General features: G+C 36.3%; 1 protein-coding gene and 2 pseudogenes across 1 annotated transcript; 2 read left to right on the top strand and 1 right to left on the bottom strand.

The window, feature by feature from the left end:
* Nucleotides 1-294: 294 nt before the first annotated feature.
* Nucleotides 295-2,462, top strand: LOC112184122 (annotated as a pseudogene).
* Nucleotides 2,463-4,810: 2,348 nt separating this feature from the next.
* On the top strand, nucleotides 4,811-7,684 carry LOC112184121 (annotated as a pseudogene).
* A 3,487-nt stretch (nucleotides 7,685-11,171) lies between these two features.
* LOC112184120 (chloroplastic group IIB intron splicing facilitator CRS2-B, chloroplastic) lies at nucleotides 11,172-13,516 on the bottom strand. The gene is made up of 6 exons (XM_024322406.2): nucleotides 13,298-13,516; nucleotides 13,122-13,206; nucleotides 12,969-13,036; nucleotides 12,023-12,073; nucleotides 11,819-11,919; nucleotides 11,172-11,493 (listed from the first exon to the last, which is right to left on the bottom strand). Exons 1-5 carry the CDS (start codon nucleotides 13,514-13,516, stop codon nucleotides 11,851-11,853), a joined length of 492 nt encoding a protein of 163 aa, XP_024178174.2. The 3' UTR covers nucleotides 11,172-11,493; nucleotides 11,819-11,850.
* Nucleotides 13,517-21,897: the final 8,381 nt, after the last annotated feature.

Raw genomic sequence — 21,897 nt, 5'->3', positions numbered from 1 at the left:
GCAATAAAGAAGTACACCATTGGTTTGATGAGGGTGGTCAGTCAAGTCTTCAAGTGTGAAAGACTTTAAGCCAAAGGCAAATTGCAAAGATTATGGAAGTTGTTTGGTCAATGACGACTTTGAATGTTGCCTTGTGCAAGACTTTGAAAAGTAAAGAGGACATAGCACTTTGCTTAGTTCTGAGACATCCTTATAATGTGTTATGACCATGGATTTTTAATCAACTTTCTTATTATTACCCCGAGGTAACAAATGTGTATTTATTATTGTGGTTTGAATTGTTTCTTTGATAATATGGAAGAGGATACTGATGATGAAACGCTTGAGGAGGAGGAAGATGAGTATATTTTTAATTTATGTGTGAGTTTAAGGCTTTAAGCTTCACTTGCTTGTACAAAATATTTTTTTTTTTAATTCGATTGGCTTCTTATATATGCTGTAGTGAGAGTGCGAATGAATATATGGATATGAAGATGTCAATTGGAAAGTCCGAAGAGCAGCCACTAAATGCTTAGCGGCATTAATTGTAGCTCGTCCTGAGATGCTTGCCAAGCTATATGAGGAGGTATATTTGCATTTGCTGTTTAATCTTCTCATTTATTATATTGTGAGGATTATAACATTTGGGTTGGCATAATGGCATTAAACATTTTTTCTTTTACCCCTTAATGGGTAATGCTTTTCTTCTTCAGGGTGGTGTCTACGCTAAGGGCTTGAAGGAGTTCAATGCCAATAACATTAGGGACACCTTCAGAGTTATGCTTGAGATGGGTGTGGTTCTTATGTTCGGAGGACAAATGAATATTTTCAAGGTTAGATCTCTTGGTAGTGATTATTACAAGTTTCATTGTTATGTTATATTATGTTATGTTATGTTATTTATTTCGTCTTTCAATGATTTTGAATAATGTGACGAAAACTGTGCGGTTGATTAATTTTTAGGTGGGAAGAATGGTGGATTGGGTCAAACAGGCATGGCAACCCTCTGAACATCAGTTCTTGTCTGTCACACCAGTTTGGATGTTGTGGTCTTTATGCGCACTTTCATCTTCAGGTTAGTAATGGAGGGACTAGTAGTGTTAAAAGGGTATATTGAATATTTGAATTTAAGTTTGATTTTGAATTGGGTTTTATTTTATTTTTTATTTTGTGTGTGTGTGGAGTTTGAGGGTGTTTGGCTGCATATTATATCAGTTTTTTTGGTTGACCAGCTCCATCTTGGTGGTCTGTAGTTTTATCCTCATCTTATTGAATATATTGGTTTAGTTTCCTGTGGTTTGGCTTTAATATTAGTATTTATGAAGAGATGAGTTTGCAGTCTCTAATATGAATCATTTCATTATGTAGGGGGAAGACAAAGTAGAAGAAGTACTTGAAATAACCCATAGAGTATACCTGGATATTGATATTAAGAAACAGCGCTTAGGTACAGTTTCATGCCAATACTTTCATGTGAACTACCTTCTGCTGATTGCCTATTAATTTCTTATTCACTGATAATTTCCTATTACCTTTCATGTGCAGGTAGAATTGTGATTGGATTATACGGTCAGGTTGTACCAAAAACTGTGGTATGTATTGATCTTATATCTTAATAATGTCTTTCAAAAACTGTTGGTGTGTATTGATCTTATATCTTAATAATGTCTTTTCATCAGAATCTTAGAAACCTATTTTATTTCGACTTTCAACTTGTCACAAACTTGTTGGTTGAAGATAATCTACCTCTGTTGACGCATGCAAATTTGATAGTTTCTAGTCCTTTACTTCATTTGATATGATTATGAGCTTTTCTTTTCTTATCAAAGTTTGTTGAAAGTTATTGAGACGATACTTTTTAATGCCCGATTACTTACAACCTCAATTACAAACCATTGCACAGGCAAACTCTGTTAGTTGCAGTTTCTTGTCAAATGATCAAGGTTATCTCACACCAGTTAACTTCCTAATACCTGTATCTTTTTTCTCCTTTTGCAGAAAATTTCAGGGCATTGTGCACAGGTACTTGGGTCGGACCTGCGATATTTGATTACCAACATAACCTGTCCATGTTGTCATTATGCTTATTGAAACTTGCTTTAAATGCAGGAGAAAAAGGTAAAGTTGTTAATGGAAAACTACTCCAGTATAAGGGAACGCCATTTCATCATATCGTATCTGGGTACATGATTCGAGGCGGAGATATCATTCATGGTGATAGGAAGGGGTACGAATTGATATATGGTGGCACTTTTGCTGATGAGAATTTCAAAGTGAAACATTCACATGCAGGTGTTTAACGTCAATATTTTTGGTTGTCACTTTTGATTCCTGAATGATCTACAGTTTTGCACTATATTTTTTTATTAATATTAAAACTCTGAAACTGAATCTTCTGTGCAGGTACTGTTTCTATGGTGAATACATGACCTGATTCCAATGGCTCACAGTTCTTTATCACCACAATCAAGGCTAGCTTGTAAGCTATTCTTCATGTTGAAATTTTGACTTCACAACTTCAACTCATAATGTTTTCTGTTTGATAGCTCTAGCCAGCATTATAGACTAGTTGCAGGTGTTTTTTGGTGACTTGTGGATCTATTACTTTTCTTTTGCCTCTATATTCTCTGGAAAGTGATAAAATGAACAAAACAAAGTGGGGATGAGATTATCTTTAAAAGAATATATCAACTATGCTCTTGAATTAGTTCAGATTGATTGAGAACAATCTGAAATGTTCTGGAGCACGTTGATACTAATCAAAATAATTGTAGTACTGATAAATTGGCAGGCTCCCTATGTTTTGTTTTCATCTACGTCCTATGTTGAGATTCCACTGCACTCATTGATTAGTTTTAGTGAATAGCAGGAGACATGCCCTGTGTAATCTCAATCTGGTTATTGTTGATCATGAGAGCTAAATCTTGCTTGTATGATAATAATGCATGCTACACTGATTTATCTATTAAGTATCAATCTATAGAACTATAACTAAAGTTGTTTTTTTTTTTTTGGTTAACAAGAAGTTATCTGCACATATTAGTTGTATATGGTATGGTGCTTCCAATGAACTTAACTATTATTAAATATATAGGGTATTAATTGTGTAGGTAAAATATGATATATCATTTTCCCCAGTTTCATAAGCTATCAATCAGACAAGCAAATAAGAGATGCTGTGGAAAATAAAGTTTGGGCATCTATGTTTAAAGATCACATTGGCCAATCGTTGGGTCCCAAGTGAAGGCTTTCTTCTATCTCCTCTAGGGAAGCCAACATGAATCTAAAATACTAACTAGTGGTCTTCCTCATTGTTATGTTTTTTTCATTGTATCTGCTCTATAGCAATATTTGGAGCAGAAATATGTTGAGCTAATTAATAGTATTAACTTTCTTTCTGCAGGTTGAGGCTGAAGTGTAAAAGTTGGAGCAACTCAAGTCAAGTAAGCTCAAACAGATCATTTTGAAAAAGAAGTTGGAACTGGAGCATCCACCCGACACACTAGGTGCAGCTCCCTTAGCACTACACTATGCAAGTATGAGAGAACTTTAGTCACAAATATTTCTCTCGCAAAGATTTGTTTGTATCAGCTTTTGCTATTTTTCAATGTTAGCTAGAATGCTGCAGCTATCAAGCTAGCTAGAATGCCTACTTTTTTGGTTTTATGGTGTGGATACATAAATGTATAGATGATTGACAAAGGCTGCTAGCTCTTTTGGTACACTAGACGCTTGAATTAGAGTACTTCATTACGTAATATACATTGAGCATTATATTTGTGCAAATATTCCAGGTACAATATGCATAATGCATGAACAATAGTGAATTAAATTACATGGTATGAATACGCATATGTCATTAATCACACAACAAATAACTTGTAATCACACAACAGTCCCTATAAAATTTTGTTGTCTCATTAGTACTCACACAACAGAACGAATACATATCAGTTCTTCAATGCTAAATCAACCAACGGTATAGAAACAATATGTTGTATGACTTGTGAAAAATTCAACACTGAGCCTCACACATACAACAGTTACTTACGATACCTGTTGTGTGAAGGAACAACCAACAACAGCGAGTACTTACTTCTGTTGTCTGATCACCATCGAAAATGTGCCGCATCCAATTTCTGGCATTGGCATGCGCAGAATTGGTGCAACGGTAATAAGCAGTGCGTTGTGTCTATGATATTCACACAACGGTGTTTCACCATTGTGTAAGTGTGCTCATCACACAACATCGAGATAGACGACATACATGATCCACATCACACAACAAATTTCCACCGTTGTGTGATGCAGTTTTTGTAGTAGTGAACTGTAAATGCACATGGTGGTGTGTTTAGTTTTCTTCAATGCTCCCAGTCTCCCATTAATCCTTGATTTATGAATTTTAGCATACATATGGGGTTGCATTCATGGTTTTGCATGTTGCTTTGAAATCATTAAACGTACGCTACTTTTGTGCAGGCTTGTCCAAAATTAATCGGGAGATTTAGAGAGAGTGAAGAAAATGTTAAGGTAACCCAGAATAATGGATAGTGGATCTTCTTATTACTTTTCCATGGTGAGTATCTGACATTATTCTGCTACAGATGGATGTTTTCAGTACTTTCACTAAGCTCTTGTAGCAAACGGGAAATGTCAAAAAGAGCCAGTTTGACATTAATGAACAAATAACAGGAAAGATGATCCCAAAGTCATTTATGTAAACCTGTTTATCAAAATGTATTAATTATGACACTCCTGGAAGGGCTAAGATTAATATATACTGGGTGGCCTTTTAGTAAAACCTTATTTTTGGTGTATAGTATGTACGTATATGTATTGTGATTCTATTACTGATGGAACTTTGGCAACATTCTTGAAGAGTATGCATAACCAATTTTGATACTCTTTTTTTTTTCAAAATGGTCACAATACTAATTTGGTATTATTGATAATGTCTGCATTTGGTATTTTGTAGAGCCTGGAGACTTGGTGGAAGTTGATGAACCAATTGCTCATATTGAAACAGATAAGGTGATATTACAAAGCTCTATTTAAAACTATTACAGAAGCTTAGTTGCAAATGGTACCGGTACACTGTTTGTCAGGAATCAGGAGTATGAATTTAATTTTGTATTACTCTTTCATCAGGTCATAATCGATGTTGCTAGTCCTGAATCTGGTGTAATTGTGAAGGTAACAAGTTTTGCATTTGCCCTTCTTCTCCTTCTCTTACTCCTATTTCAAAGATTAATGAATCTAGCTCAGTTATGTCGATGCCCTTTTCTGGAAATGGACAAGTTTCTGAATTCTATATGTTACGTTAATTTTTGGCAGTTTGTAGCCAATGAAGGGGATACTGTGGAACCAAGCACCAAGATCATTGTCATACTAAAGTCCAGTGAAGGTGTATCCCATGTGGGTCCATCTGAGAAAACATTGGAGAAAGATGTTCCACAACCAGCTTCCCCTGTAGAAACAATTAGCAAGAATCAAACATCTAAAGTTGTAATAACTCCAGTTACCGAGAAGCCTAAAGCACCATCTCCACCATCTCCTAAACCCTCAGCTCCCCCCTAAGGAAACAGAAAGAAGAGCAAGTCTTTTAAGGTTTCTTATATTCATTTTCTGAAAATACAAGGACATAAACTGTTTTCTGGAGAATGGGGATTGCAGTACACGGATCAATCCTTACTAGGCAGCAGAAACCAAAATAAACAAACGGGACACTAGATTTTGATTACGCAGTGAAAACCTCAAATATGAGATTAAAAACACTGCGGGGTTCTTACTCTTGAGAACCCAAAATAAGAATCATCGTATTCAAAAGGATATGTTCTTTTACAACTTCAAATAGCACTAGCTTGGCTATCTTGTTTAGACAAAAACTAACACACAATTTGTCTATCTTCTTGAACTCCTTCAATTGAACGATGACCAAATCTTGTTCTTCCTTCTTCACAGTCTCTCTACTGATCTCAAGAGAGTTTGTTTATGCATATAAAAACATGATCAATAACATTTACACATGGACCAAGTGTTTGACTCTTTGTGAAGATTCAATCTAAAACTAACATGCAAGACTCTAACAAAATTCTTGCGTCACTAGATCCACACTTCTGCCGTGCATATTTTCTGAATATATATCAAGCACCAACAGAAAACCCTCTCAACCAAAGATTCTACCCTAATTTTCCTTTAATTAGGAAAGTAACTTTCCATATATGAAATCCAATAAATCTTAAAGAAAATCAATTAGGAATAGACAAGTCCTAAAAACCCTAGGGCATCAACACCACGATTTTAACACTCAGAAAAATCTTTTAAAGACATAAATACATAAAACATAAAACCTACTTTTCAAAATCGGACTCCACATGAAACTGACTACTGACTCGAGGATTGCAACAATTGCAACACATGTTGCAATCATATGCAGATGCAGATGCATTTACCTGTGATTCTCCGAGATCAGTAAAGAGATTTTGTCACAACTTTGTATGGGAATGCCAACATGACCTGTACAAGAATTGTACCTACATTTCCTACAAAAGCTTGCTATGATTTAGTCTTGTATGGTCTTGCTTCACTCATATGAAACCTCATAATTGTAGATGCCTATGACAATGCTTCGGAAATGGATTGCTAAAAGATTGAAAGATTCACAAAATACATATGCAATGCTTACAACATTCAATGAAGTTGATATGTTAGTTCAAACCAACTATCTGTCAATCTATGCACTTCCTTTTGTTTTCATATTTGCTTATTGATTTCTAGAATTTTTTGTTGTGCCTGGTCTTGAATTAAACTGACAGTTGTGGCACTTTAGTGAATCTATTGCTTCAGTATGCCTGTTATAGGGACTAGCTGCGTAAACTCTACCTCTGAGTTGTACCAACTGTCATATCTTCGTGCTCTTTTCTTACCTCAGTGATCTTTTGCTTGTGCTATGACAAATTTGATGAAGCTGCGTTGTGACTTCAAGGATGCATCTGTGAGAAGCATGGGGTCAAGTTGGGGCTTATGTCGAGATTCATCAAGGTAAATGGGGCTAAATATTACATGTACAATTGCTATGAAGCGTAATGCTGTGTACAATGTACTTATATATCTTTGTTTTTTTTGTTAACAGGCTGCTGTCAGTGGGCTCCAAAATCAGCCTACTATTAATGAAGTCATCGATGGGGATGATATCATATATAGAGATTACATAGATATAAGTGTAGTTGTGGGTACTCCAAAGGTATGCCAGAATTATTTCGAGTATTATTAAATGTTCTAGAAAACTTGCACAATTGAATGTCACAGAAACTGCTTTAGTGTAGAAGGATTTGTCAAAATTTTTAGATCTTTTATCTAGCATTTCCATTTGGAACTTTCGGTTTAACAATCTTCCGTTTATAATGTCCAAATTTTTTTGCTATGTATGTATTCATTATTGCTAATGAGTTTTCTTTAAAGTACTTGTGAACTGAGAATGCATCTTCAATTTATTTCCTTGCAGGGCCTTGTTGTGCCAGTTATCCGCAATGGTGATAAGATGAATTGTGATGAGATAGAGAAGGAGATCAATTCGCTTGCAAAGAAGGCAAATGAGGGACGGCTTTCAATTGATGATATGGCTAGAGGTTCATTTACAATATCCAATGGTGGATTTTATGGGAGCCTTATAAGTACCCTCATCATCAACCCTCCTCAGGTCTGATTCTTTATCTGACCCAATTGACCAGACATTGATCGTCTTACTGTACCATTTCTATTATATGACAGCTAATTAAGTACCTTTATACGACAGGCAGTATATATTTTAGAAAATTACACGTAAGTGTCATTCTGAAACTTTAATTAGTCATAAGGCCACCTAATCTTTTTTAAAACTTTAATTAGTCATAAGGTCATCTTTTTTGTACACATAAGGCCATTTCAGGCTTAAACTATTTTTGACCATGACAATTATACCCCTTCACCATTATAACAACAAATTTTTCTGATCTCTCACTCTGGTGATTCAGATCCATTCTCTCTCTCTCTCTCTCTCTCTCTCTCTCTCATTCATTCGAATCTCAACTCGGTCTTGCAAGAAAGCGGCGAGCTCATCCTCGCTTTCACCACAGCTCTGCGACAGTGGACTGCCGGTTTTCATCATGATGTCGGTCGATTCGCGGCCTCTCTTAGTCCTTCACCGATCAAGCCTCGCAGAACCGGTGTCCGATGACAATTTCGATTGCGTCAAGATTAAGGTAGATTCAACGGCGAGTCGCCTACGACGATTCCGATTGTTGGTGCGATTGGCGTGAAGTTCAAGGTCGGAGCATATAAATGAAGTTGATTCACTGTGATGGAGATGGAGATGGACACCATGCGATTTGTTAACCTTGTAGAACTAAAGGAAGATGTGGAAAGATGTATACAATGGGCTTGGACTAGTGGTGGCAAGAGAGTATGATAATCTCGCAATCTCTAAGCATCAGAACAATATCCAGTTCAACTCTAGTCATCGCAAGTGCTTTGGGAAGATGGATGAGGCACCTAGCATTGTTGGTAAGTACTGTTACTTGATACACTTTGATATTCGCAGTGGGTTATTTCTTATAATGATTCAGTTTGGTAATAGAAAATATGATATAGAAATTGTTTTGAAGATCTGTGTTTAACTTGTATGAAACTTATGTCTGCTTGTGATTTCCCTGCTTGTTCTACAGTTCTTCCTAATTTTTTTCTTTAATTTCTATGTTGAAATATATGACATTCTTCATGTATGAAATAGAGGTATCTATTAGAACTAAAATGAATAAATAAATAAATTTTGGGTGCGGATGACAAGTACATTTGCCAATACAATGAAGAAACTAAGAACTTTTGAGGAAAAGTTGCGTATTTCTCATTTGTGTTATTCAATATGTTGTTATTCCTTTGGTGTTAGATTTTCCGTGCAAATTGTTAGTTTGTGGAGAAATGAAATGCTACTGCTCTAGTGGGTATCCTGCTTTACTTGCTTTCCTGCGGTGAATTATAGTGCACCATAATGTACTGAAGAATGCAAGAAACTAATTTTATCATCAGCTACAGATTATTTTGACTCATGAACATGCTGATGCGGTTCTTGGTCTAGATGATATACGTGTTGTACAATCATTTAGTCCCACAAATGACATTGATCCTACTCCCATCTATCTAACTCAATTTGCAATGGAAAGGTACTACATTTCAGGTGAACTTGAATATTGTTGGTTTCCTATGTTTAGTGCAGGCATAAATCTATTATTGCTAAGAAATTTTTTTAGAAACCTTTCCCATCAAAACAAATGGAGCATAAGAAAAACAGAATTTATTTCCAATAGGCTATTTAAATTGTAATTCAACTCATTGTGTGTTGTACTGTTGAATAGCATTGCAGTGAAGTTTTCTTACTTGGTTTAGAAAAAACTTAAGGAAGGCCAAGAAATTGATTAGGATGGATATAGTAGTTCTGTTTGTTGCACCCTACTTTAGAGTTCCATCTCTATGTTGGTTGCCAATTTACATCTTGTGTTGATATCTCTCTATAACTGTTATTGTAGGTTTTCAACACAACGATAATAGCTTTCTACGGCTATGTTAGTATCTTTTCAAGCTAAGGTCAGTAGCTTTTCTGTTTTTGATTTCGTAGCTCTAGGATTTTTTTTTTGTTTGGGATTTCAAGTGAGTAGCACTATAACTGTAGTAGTGGCTTTTAAACACAATGATAGTAGTTTTTTTATCCCTATGTTAGTATCTTTTCAACGTGATGTTAGTAGTTTTTTTGTTTTCATTTTATTTGATTTCAAGTAAGTAGCTCTCTATAATTGTTATAGTGGTTTTTTGACACATTGATAGTAGCTCTCCTCCTATGTTAGTATCTTTCAAGCTGGTAGCGTTTTGATTTTCATTTGGATTAATTTCAAGTCAGTAGCTCTCCATAAGTGGCTTTTTAACATAGTGATAGTAATTTTATATCCTTATGTTAGTATCTTTTCAATCTAATGTCAGTAGCTTTTTTGTTTTTATTTTGATTAACTCAAGTCAGCAGGTTTTTGTGCGACCTATATGTTAGTAGCTTTTTAGATTTACTTCTTTTTGATTATCTGATTGATAAAGAGTGCTAATTTTGTTGTGCGGTGCAGCACAACGCTACTGTTTTCTGCTTGCATTTCAAATATTAATATGTTGTTGTATTTTTGTACTTGCAGAATTCTTCCCCTTTGCATGCATTTACTAATCATGTAAATTTGTGTAATGATACCTTCATAAACCAAGAGATCATCCAGTCAACAAAGAAAGGTTGAAATGAAGTCTGGTGCTAAAAGTGGCAACATAATGTCTATGGTTAGGGTAGTGTGGTAGAGCTTGACATCAAGAAATATCAACAGTGGCCATTTGAAAAATAACTGTAGCGTTACAACATTGACAGTAGCTCTATATAACCATTGTAACAGATTTTCACAGCTATGATAGTGACTTTTTACAACTATGGAAGTAGCTTTTTACATAGTTATATCATTGTTTAATCTTGCATATTTTGTGTATCGCACTACTAGAAACTGATGTAAAAAAAATTTGTACACGTGTTAGTGGGTGATGTAAAAGATCGCCAAAAAATAGACATCGGTTTTAACCGATGTCCCATACAACAATAAACATCGGATTAGATTCCAGAATCGATGTTAAACTGCTATTATGATCACAAATTGGTGTTTTTTGATATTGTTAAACCTTCATATTTATGCATTTAATGCTTAAAGAAATATAGGTCCAATTGCACTAGTATTCATTTTAACATCGTTACTCATTCTAGAAACGATGTGTAATATATTCTTAGACATCATTGTTTTTGAAATTTGCCTGCTATTTATAAGCTTTACGAGTACTTGCCATATATCACACTACTATTTAAGATTGAATATACATTCTTTTGTATTACTCGACCGATGTTCATTATTCTATTAGACATCGTTTCGTTTATGAAGTGATGTCCATTTTTCTATTAAACATCAAGTTTTTGAGGTCGGCACCGATGTTCATACTTATACTAGACATCGTTTTTCATTTAATAAATCGATGTCCATTGATTTGTTTTACATCGTTTCTTACTTAATAAATCAATGTTCATTGGGTTGTGTTACATCGTTTCTTACTTAATAACTCGATGTGCACTGAATAAAGAGACATCGAAATTAATTTGAATACGGGACATTGCATTAATTTGTATCAAACATCAAAGATGTTAATAGTTCAAAAAATAGGCAAAAAGACCCCAAACATACTTCAAGGCTAGCCTAATACATACCATTGCAATAACTACGTGTAGTTTAATTTGTTCGCAGTTGCTGCAACAATACAACTACTCCAAAATGGTTCAAAAAACATCTAGCTAGCCTTACTCAAAATCATTTTGCTAGTCTCCATCTATAGCAAAGTCTGCAAATAGTCAGCCACTTCAATGTGCACTTTGTCAAGTTGTTCTTGGGTGTATTCTTTCCGAGTCTTTGCTGCCCGCTAGAAACATATAGAATAACATAAGTCATAATCATCAGGTAAGATGATTTGTAATTATAGACAAGCAATCGTCTCTAAGCTGGCTGCATAGTACAAAATAAAATAAAAACATGTCTCTTGATTAAACAATAAAAAATCCTGCATATATAAAACAAGATCTACCTACTCATATTGTCAATCTAGATATCTCTGTTATATCTCTGGCAATCGTGTCTCTATTATATTCATAAACCACAAACAGATCAAGCTACATGAAGACTCAATCAAGGACTTGGCAATGTAAACTAAACGTTCAGCAAAAGGGGGAGAATGCAAAATACATTACCTCAGATGCATGCATTCTCCACCCATTCAGCCCTAGTTTTCATGTCCTCCTTTTGGCTGCAATCTTGAAACACCATTTGGTAGGATCATCTCATCATAAACCTACAAGTCCATATTCCGGACAACATATAATGTCATATTCAAGTTGAAGATTGATTTAGTCTGAACGAAGATTAAGATAAAAAAAAATAAAAAAAATGCATACCAATAATATATGATGTAGAGGTACTTGATAATATGCTGCAAGTGGTCCAACCTTAAGAACTAGAAATGAGAATAGGTGACAAAGAATCCATCTTAAGGTTGCTAGAATCACATTCAATTCCAATATGAAGTAAATAAAAGAAGATATATGCAATTAATGTTCATAAATAATTTTGAAATAAGTACACTCATCAACAAAAGCACAAGGAAAAACACTGTTGATCACAATGTTATACGGATGAACTATAATCATCCAGAAAACATGACTATCCAAAACTAAGATATGATTTCTATTTCTCAAACATTTTAAGATTCTGTATTCGATGCTGTAGGTTTACTACATGGCCAGGTTAGACATCTGTACGTAAATGGATGGGTAAATAATTGTGATGTTTTTTAGATAGAACACTTTGGAGCCACTTCAGCAATATTTACATATCACCCAGGCTGAAGACCTTTTTTTTTTTTTTTCTGGCTACCCAGAGTTCCCCCAAACCAGCTTCTTGGACTGGGGTTGAAACTGCAGCAACTGCCAAAACCTACAATCTTTAAGAAACAGGAAAATTGAGCAAATAGCAGGCAGCTACTGAGAGGAAAATTGAACCCCAGACCACTGTGAGGAGAGAAAACCATGGGCCTGACTATTTCTACTAACCCATTGTTGGTAACCAAAGACCGATTATGGCATTGAGGAAAATAAAAATAATCATCGCAATAAGGGGCCATTTTCAAGTTTACTGAGTCATACCACTTACTGCAACAACAATTTAAGTCTCTGACTCTAATAAAGTAATAATATGTCAAGCAAACCCAGTCATTTCCTTTGGGATGTCCCAGAGTTTCAGGTATAAAGTAATAAGACACGATCGAAAGTATATAACACCAAAATGAACCTATATTAACTCAAGATATAATTCATGTAAGCAAACAAAGATGATGAAACACACCGCTTCCCCACTATAATTCATGTAAGCTTGAGGCTTCACCACCAAAATTGGTACCTCTCCAATGGAACCTGTACTGATCACACCAAAAAATCTGAATGAACACCAACACGTATAAGAGTATGAATATAAAAATTACAAGGACTGAAGACCGACCTATTCCAACCAGTGCCTTTGACTGAATTGTATTCATCACAATGCCCTGCATTTTGGAAATACTATCTATCATTTCAAAACCAACCTGAGATGCAAAAACCACATGAAAAAGCTTAGTCTTTGCATAGCACATAATCCTAAAATAACTAAACAAATAAATACATGAGAAAATTTACATTGTGCCTAGTTCCATGGTACTTATTTCCAGGGTTACCCAATCCAACAATCATCCAAGGAGTGTATTCCACTTTAAATCTATCATTATTCTCCGGCAAGGAAGCTTGTACAGAAAAACTTGTTGAAACTGAACACTTATTCAGAAAACGAGTTCTACCGGGTCTTCGTGGATATGATAGATGCAACACGTTTACATGCACAAAACCAGGACAAAACATATCAGATTACAATTTGTGGAGTAATTGGCCGGTAACAAAAAAACAGAGTAGGTTTCACTTACAGGGTACCGAGAGCTTCTTCGGTTCAAGGCAATGGCGGAGACAGCGAGCCCCAAAGGGTGGGAAGACTAGTCGCAGAGGAAAAGAGAGAGACCGCTGCCATAGATAGAATATAGCAACTAGTACAATGAGAGCTCTATATGGGTTCTTATCAGAACCCAAGTAGATGCGTTTTGAAACAAAGGGATGCATGATTAATTGAGAATATAGAGAGCCAATTACATGGATAGCTAAAGTATAAAGAAGGCAAATTTAAGAAAACCCATACAAATTTTAAGGAGACAAGTGATGAAACAAGATTTCTCACTTCGATGTATAAAATGAAGAAGGTGGAGCGTGAGACTGGAACAGCTGCCGGGTTTGAGATCTGTAAATTTTGAGATCTCGCCGCACTCGATGTTGACCTCTTCGAGCTTGCAGGGGTACCTTGACAAAACAGTATAATGTTTTATCTTTTCCTTCCCACAATCTCCAAGCTAATACATATTCTCTAGGTGTCAACAGTGGAAACTTCTTTATTGTCCGGCCAACTTCAACCCCATTGTTTTTGTCCACATGTAATTGTTCATGCTCAATCAACATTTTATCCCATTGCTTTCTGTAATCATTATCCATGTAGAAGTCTCTCAGCATCTCAGGAGAGCAGTCCTTAAATATTGTCACACTCAAGTATTTCACAGGACCAACCTGAAAGCAAGGACAAAGATGCATTAACTCAGTTTGATAACCTTCATTTGCTAATAGTCTAAAATCAGTGGAGTAAATTAGCGAAACTAGTCATTTGTCTGACCAAGATTAGATGCCTTAGGGAAAATTTGGGATAATGAACTAAGGCAACAACAATACACAAGAATCAGATTTAACTTTGCAGGGCTATGACAAGCATCTAACAAATTCTGCATCTGTTACCATTTCTGAGACTCTGCAGAAGTAGAAATAGCCATCACTCAATCAATACAAGATCACAGTTAATCCCTCCATATTCAACTTTAACAAAACTTAGTTCCAAATACCAAATTACCAATCAAGCCCAAAATCCCATTTTTTGCAGAAATCAACAAGAACATGAAACCCCAATTGATTTTTAGATAAAAGCAAGAACACAATAAATCTAACCAACTCTCAATTATCAAATATCCAAAACTTCATTGAACCCAGATACCATATTTTGGGAAAAACAATGGAAACCCAATTGAAGAGAGACAATTTCAATCCCAGATTCAAACCCATAAAGCACGAAACTTGATAAGAACAAAACAAACCCAATTGAAAACAAACAAAACCCAGGAGAAAAAATCTTTGCGAAAACAAATAAACAAAACCCAAGCCAAGATAATAAGCACAGCCATCGGTGAAAATCTTTGCGTTCAACCCTCACAGCAGCCATCAATTTCCCATATTTGACTGACAGATTGAAAGAAGGATTAGTTCATAGAAGCAATCGATTTCCCCAATTCAAGAGAGAGATTGAGAGAAAGGTTCTTTGCCTTCTTTCAGTCTTCCGAGATCGGGGGGAGAGAGAGAGAGCTTGCTCATGGAGGTGATGGCGCCGCCAAGGGGCGGAGGCGGTCAATGAGAGAGAGAGATAGTAGCGGGAGTGCGCAGAGGAGAGGGAAGTGGTGGTGGCTGGGGAAAGAGAGTGGGACAGGAAGGAAGAGAGGGCAAGGGTTCGGGCAATGGTCGCCAGTTTTCAATTGTGAAGTTAGAGATAAAGTGAGTTGGAAAATAATAAGTGTAGGGAATGAAAATTTTGTTCCCCGCGTTCCTGAAATTTTTTAACTTAGGGGGGTGTATTCAATTAAGAGTCTACAAGATTTTTTTTGTATTTTAGAAGTCTATGGGTATTCAATTGAGATTTTAAAAAGTCCTTTAAAATCTTGATGTATTCAATTAAGATTTAAAATTATCCATTCAAATCTGTTGGTACTCAAAAATATACGGATTTTGGAGGATTTTATAGTGCTTTTTATACATATCAAAACTCAAAAACAATCTAACCACTTCCCAAAAGATTTTGATAGATTCTTTCTTACTCAAAAAATAAAAAACCTCTTCACCCAAAAAAATAAAAAAAAGCAGGACTCAACAGATGACACTCATCCATTTTGTCTTAGACTTATTTTCCCACTATCTTCCTCTACCTCTGCTCTCATCTAATAATTTTTTATTTTATTTTTATCACTATAGCTCTAGAAGTCTTAATCCTTCTAGCTAATGAAGCTCACTTTCAATGGTATTATTAAGATGATACATACACACCTGATTCTTTTGTAAATTAGATATGAAATAAATTATGTCATTAGTTTACTACTTTATTTTTTGTGTAATATTTTGGCTTGTTAGTTTTCTCTTATTGTTCATATATCATTATACACAACATAAAGAATGGTAGATTGCCATACTTTATTGTCATTGATATAGCATTATAGTTGGATCCATACATCCATTGCTTAATTAAAGAAGAAGAAAAAAAAAATTAACCTACCAAAAACATCATAAGCTAGGATTTGTAAAATCTAAACAAATACTAGTAAATCAATCCATTAAAATCAATCAGAGTCCATATAGAATTTAAACAATATATGGATTAAGTAAATCCATGGATTATAAAAACTCAAACAAAATCTTTTAAAATCTAAATTGAATACACCCCCCTTAGTCTTTCAGCGCGTTTTTGAAAATTTTAGAATGAAAATATAGACATCAGTCAACAGTAAAAAACGATATCAGTTATATGCATACAAATCAGTTTTTGAGGAATCGATGTTAATGATATTGTTTTACATCGCGTGTATTTCTCACCGATTTAATTGCCATGATGTCTATGAGCATAATTCTAGTAGTAATCATTGAATATGTTTTCTGTTCTCTATTATAGTAGCATTTTTATTTTGGTTATATCCTTTAAATTTCCATAGCTTTGTAGTTTCTGAGAATAGTTTCTCAGTATCTGGGAGTACCTTTTGTTCTGCTTTATAGTAGTTTTTGTTCTGTTTGGTTGTTGGCTTTGGTGTTGATGAAAGTAACTTTTAGTAATGGTGAGTGTAGTTTTTGTTACTGGTGGGAGTAGATTTCTAGTGTTAGTAACAGTAGCGTTTGTTGCTGGTGAGAGTAGCTTTTGGTGTTGGTGACAATAGCTTTTGTTGGTGAGGATAGTAGCTTTTGGTTTTGGGGAGCTTAGGTTTTGTTGGTAACAGTAGCTTTTGGTGTTGGTGACAGTAGATTTCGTTACCTCGCCGGAGGTTGCTGGAAATCTCACTAGAGTATCTTTTGTTCTTAGTGATAGTAACTTTTGTTGCTAGTGATAGTAGCTTTTGTGACCTCGCCAAAGATTGCCAGAAATCTCATCAGAGTAGCTTTTGTTGCTAGCCACAGTAGCTTTTCGTGTTAGTGACAGTAGCTTTTGTGGTCGCCGAAGTTCACCGGAAGTTGGCTGGAGACCCGCCGGAGTCGGCCGGAGACCCCCGCGGAGTTCGCTGGAGGTCGCCCGGAGACTCGTCGGAGTTGACTTTGTACTCTAGTGGCATTTATGTAAATATGTTGGTTTTTAATATCCAAAATATAACACTATTTTTAATCTAGTGGCCTTATGAGGGAAACAATTAGTTGGTGGTCTTATGGCTAAAAAAACATTCAAAGATGCATTTATATGTAATTAACCCTATATATTTATTTCTTTTACTTCTGCAAAGTTCACTCAAGAAACTTAAGCTACAAAAACATTGTAAATGTGATTACTCGAAGTAGTTCTCTATTAATATATTGCAATTTCATTTTAATTTCCTAAATTGATGCACTAGACCATGGTTGAAAAAAATCGTTGTCTCTCTGGCTAGTAGACAATGGATTTATCCTAGAAATCGTTATAATTTACCATCTTCATTGTCATCTACAACGTTGTCACTTTAGAAACCGATGCGACAGTTCCTCAAAACCAATGTTTTTCACGAGAAACTGTTGTGTAATGTAGTTGGAAAACATTTTTTTAACTAAAAGCCGATGTATAGAATCCTTCAAGCCAACATTTTTTGGGTTAAGAACTGTTGTGTTTTAAAGTTGTTGAAGGCCAAAATTAATGTGTGAATTGTATTACCACATCAATTTCTAAGTAAAAACCGTTATAGAATAATTACATACACAACGGTATATTTAGTGCTAACGGTATGTGCTGTGTATAGCTACAACGGCTTCTAACCAAAAGTTGTTGTGCTTTATTATGTTAGACATCGGTCAAGTACCATTGTCGAGTGAAACTTAAAAAGACAACACTCACCTAGACAACGAAAAATTATTTTTGCAGACAACGGTGCGGAACCGTTATCTATTTTCAATTTTGTACTAGTGACACTCCTCGTTGTGCCAAGTCAAAGACGAAATGGTGCATGAGTTGTTGCCTCACTAAAAACCTTGCTAAGTAACAATAAAAACCCTGTGGGACAAAAAATACACCTTGGTCGAAGGAAAAGAGCACAACACACTTTTACATTTGAGGATGACATGTGTGTGTTAGACTCGCCCTGACGTCTACACCTCCCCCTGATCCTTACATTAATCAAGGGAGCTTGGAAAGTCTTTGCATTCCTATGCTTTTCACATGTTTCTCAAATGTGGCCTTAGGCAATGATTTGGAGAACAAATCTGCCACATTCTCCTCAGACCTTACTTGATTCACTTTAATCTTAAGGAGGGCCTGTTGTTGTTGATTATAGAAAAACTTTGGCGATATGTGTTTTGTATTATCACCCTTGATATATCCTAGCTTCATTTGTGCGATGCAAGCTGCATTATCTTCATAAATGCAAGTGGGCTCTTCAGTGGTAGAACTCAAACCACTAGTCCCTCGAATATGTGTAATGATAGCTCTTAACCATGTACACTCACGAATCGCCTCATGTAGAGTGATGATCTCTGAGTGGTTCGAGGAGGTAGCCACAAGGGTTTGCTTGGTTAATCTCCAAGATATCGCCGTGTTCCCAATGGTAAATACATAACCAGTTTGGGAACAACCTTTATGTGGGTCAGAGAGGTACCTAGCATCAGCAAAACCAACCAAAACGTCATTTGGCATTTCAGTGTAGCGAGTGGCGCTTTCGCCATCAACATTTCCATTAGGGATTGCAGTTCTATTTGCGGTCCCTCTTGTCTCTCTGTAGGGAAAGAACAGTCCCAAGTCAATGGTTCCTTTTAGGTAGCGGAAAATGCTCGTGATACCATTCCAGTGACATTGCATTGGCGCTGAACTAAATATAGCTAACAAGTTCACTGAGAATGCAATGTATGGTCGAGTACATTGGGCTAAGTACAATAATGCACCTATTGCACTTAGATACGGAATTTCAGCTCCCAACACCTCTTCGTCATCTTCCTTTGGACAAAATGGATTTTTCCTTGCATCTAAACTTCGACCGATCATGGGAGTGCTAGCAGGATGCGCTTTGTCCATGTTAAATTGCCTGACTTTTGGACATATGCAGAATGGTGGATTATTATTCCACAAACCCGGTATTCTAGTTCAAGGCCTAAACAGAATCGAGTTTTCCCAAGATCCTTCATCTCAAATTCGGATTTCAAGTAGCTCGTGGTTTCTCTTATTTCATCAAGAGTAACTATTATGTTCATATCATCGACATATACAGCGACAATTGCAAATCCGGAACTTGTTTTCTTTATAAATACGCAGGGGCACAATTCATCGTTCTTATATCCCTTCCCAATCAAGTAGTCACTTAGACGGGTATACCACATCAGCCCGGATTGTTTCAATCCGTAAAGTGAGCATTTCAACCTAATTGCAAACGCACTCCGTGGTTTAGAGTCACTTGACTTGGGTCATGTAAGGCCATCAAACACTTTCATATATATCTTTAAATCTAGATCCCCATAGAGATATGCAGTAACCACATTCATGAGCTGCATTTCCAGTCCTTCGGAAACTAGTAAGCTAACTAAATAGAGAAATGTTATAACGACCATTGTGGGAAAGTGTGTCTCCTCGTAGTCAATTCCAGGGTGTGAGAAACCTTCCGCCACAAGGCGAGCCTTGTACCTCAGGACTTCATTCTTCTCATTACGCTTTATGCAAAGACTCATTTATATCCTATAGGCTTTACACTTGGTGGGTTTAGCATTACCGGGAAAAATACATGTCTCTTTGTCAGAGAATCTAATTCTGCCTGGATTGCTTCTTTCCATTTAGGCCAATCTGCTCTTTGTTGACATTCTGCAACAGAGCGTGGTTCGATATCACCGTGCTCTATGATTTCTTGAGTAACAGTGTATGCAAATATATCATCAATGTGTATGGAAGATCTTTTTATCAACTCATATGCACTCTCATAAGCCATTGAGATTTCTTTGTTCTCTGGAATCATTTCAAACATCGGAGCGTTCTCCAGTATTGATTCATGGACATAACTATAATTAGAGACAATCTCATGAGAGAGATTCTCTACATTGATGATTAATGGATCCGTTTGTGCCTTACTTGCCGTCTTCTTCCTTGGGTGAGTGTCAATCAAATCAAGTGGCCTCCCCCTCTTCCTTTGGGGAGCCAGGACCTCAACCACACCTCCACTAAGTGTGGTTGCAATGCCTCTATCTGCGGCACCGAGTCCCTCGTTGGGGACTTCTAACCTTGCAGGCACATTTTCAGCTGGTATATGTGATCTCGTTACTTTTGCGATATCAACATACGCATCAGGCATCGAATCTGCTACGTTCTGAAGATCGATTATTCTTTTTACTTCACTTTCACATTGTGAAGTGCAAGGATCAAAATGAGATATAGTGGGGACAAACCACGACAATTCCTGTCGTTCCCTTGGAAAATCCTTTTTCCTATCTCCCCCTAATGATGGGAAGACTGTTTCATCAAAGTGACAATCCGTAAATCTAGTGGTAAAGAGATCGCCTGTCAAGGGTTCCAAATAGCGGATAATAGTTGGAGATTCATATCCAACATAAATTCTTAAACATCTATGAGGACCCATTTTTGTGCGATGTGGGGCCGCAATAGGTACATATACTGCACAACTAAATATGCGTAAGTGTGAAATGTCGGGCTCATATCCAGTTACCAACTGGTACGCAGAAAATGGTTAGCTAGCAGTGGCTCTGAAACGAATAAGTAAAGCTGCGTGCAATATTGCATAACCCCATGCAGATATAGGCAGGTTGGTACGCATAACCAATGCCCTAGCCACCATCTGTAGCCCTAGCCACCATCTGTAGCCTTTTTTATGGTGGCTTCTGCGAGACTATTTTGTGTATGCACATGGGGTACAGGATGCTCTACATCGATCCCGATAGACATGCAATAATCATCAAATGCTTTTAATGTAAACTCTCCAGCGTTATCAAGCCTTATAGACTTGATAGGGTGATCAGGGTGGTGAACCCTTAAACGTATAATCTGTGCTAGGAGTTTTGCAAATGTAGCATTTCTTGTGGACAATAAAGCGACATGTGACCAACGTGTCGAAGCATCCACCAGAACCATAAAGTACTTGAATGGTCCGCATTCTGGATGGATAGGTCCACAGATATCTCCTTGTATCCTTTGTAAGTATGGAATGTTTTGTTTTATATCTTTAGCATAGGAAGGTCTTGATCCTGTTTTTGCTAAAGAGCAGGCTTTGCAAAACGAGTGATGTGCCTTTGAAATAGTCAATGAGGCATAATGGGAGGGAGGTAGTGCTTCTGGTACTTCAGAAGGCAATGGCTGCATTTGAGCAGTACTAGGACCGACACCTTGCAGTGTGGCAGATTTTTGTCCCACTTTATTTTTCACTCGAAAGAAGGGATGTTCGTGTGAGTTCTTTAAAATACGGATCATCATGTCATGACCAGGGTGCCCTAGGCGATCATGCCAAAGCCTGTATGAGTCAGTGTCCCACATTTCATTGTTGGTGATAGCATGAGATTCAATGATCGGAATCGTAGTGAGGTACAGTCCACTAGATTGACTCATAAGTTTCTCTAAAATGCGTTTTTCCTTCCACATTCATTAGAGTTAATATCAAGGTATTCAGTTCCATTCTCACAGTGTGTTTCTGCTGGATGACCGTTGGCCCGAATATCTTTGAAACTTAACAGGGTTCGATTAGCTCTTGGTCCATACAGAGCGTCTTTGACTTTAAATATATCTCATATTCTTTAGAGTATTTATATTTTAGGTAGAATGATAATCTTTTCATTCAAATAATTTTTTTCTTTTTCTAGATGTATTGCTTTACATCTTTATAGTGCTATTTTGAACCATGTAAATATGTGTAGTAAATAAATTTGAATAAATTCAGTGCTTCAGAATAAAATTTGAAATT

The sequence above is a fragment of the Rosa chinensis genome, chromosome 2, assembly GCF_002994745.2.
Source record: "Rosa chinensis cultivar Old Blush chromosome 2, RchiOBHm-V2, whole genome shotgun sequence".
NCBI lineage: Eukaryota > Viridiplantae > Streptophyta > Magnoliopsida > Rosales > Rosaceae > Rosa > Rosa chinensis.
Note: the sequence above shows the minus strand (reverse complement) of the source record. Positions and strands in the feature narration are given on the sequence as shown.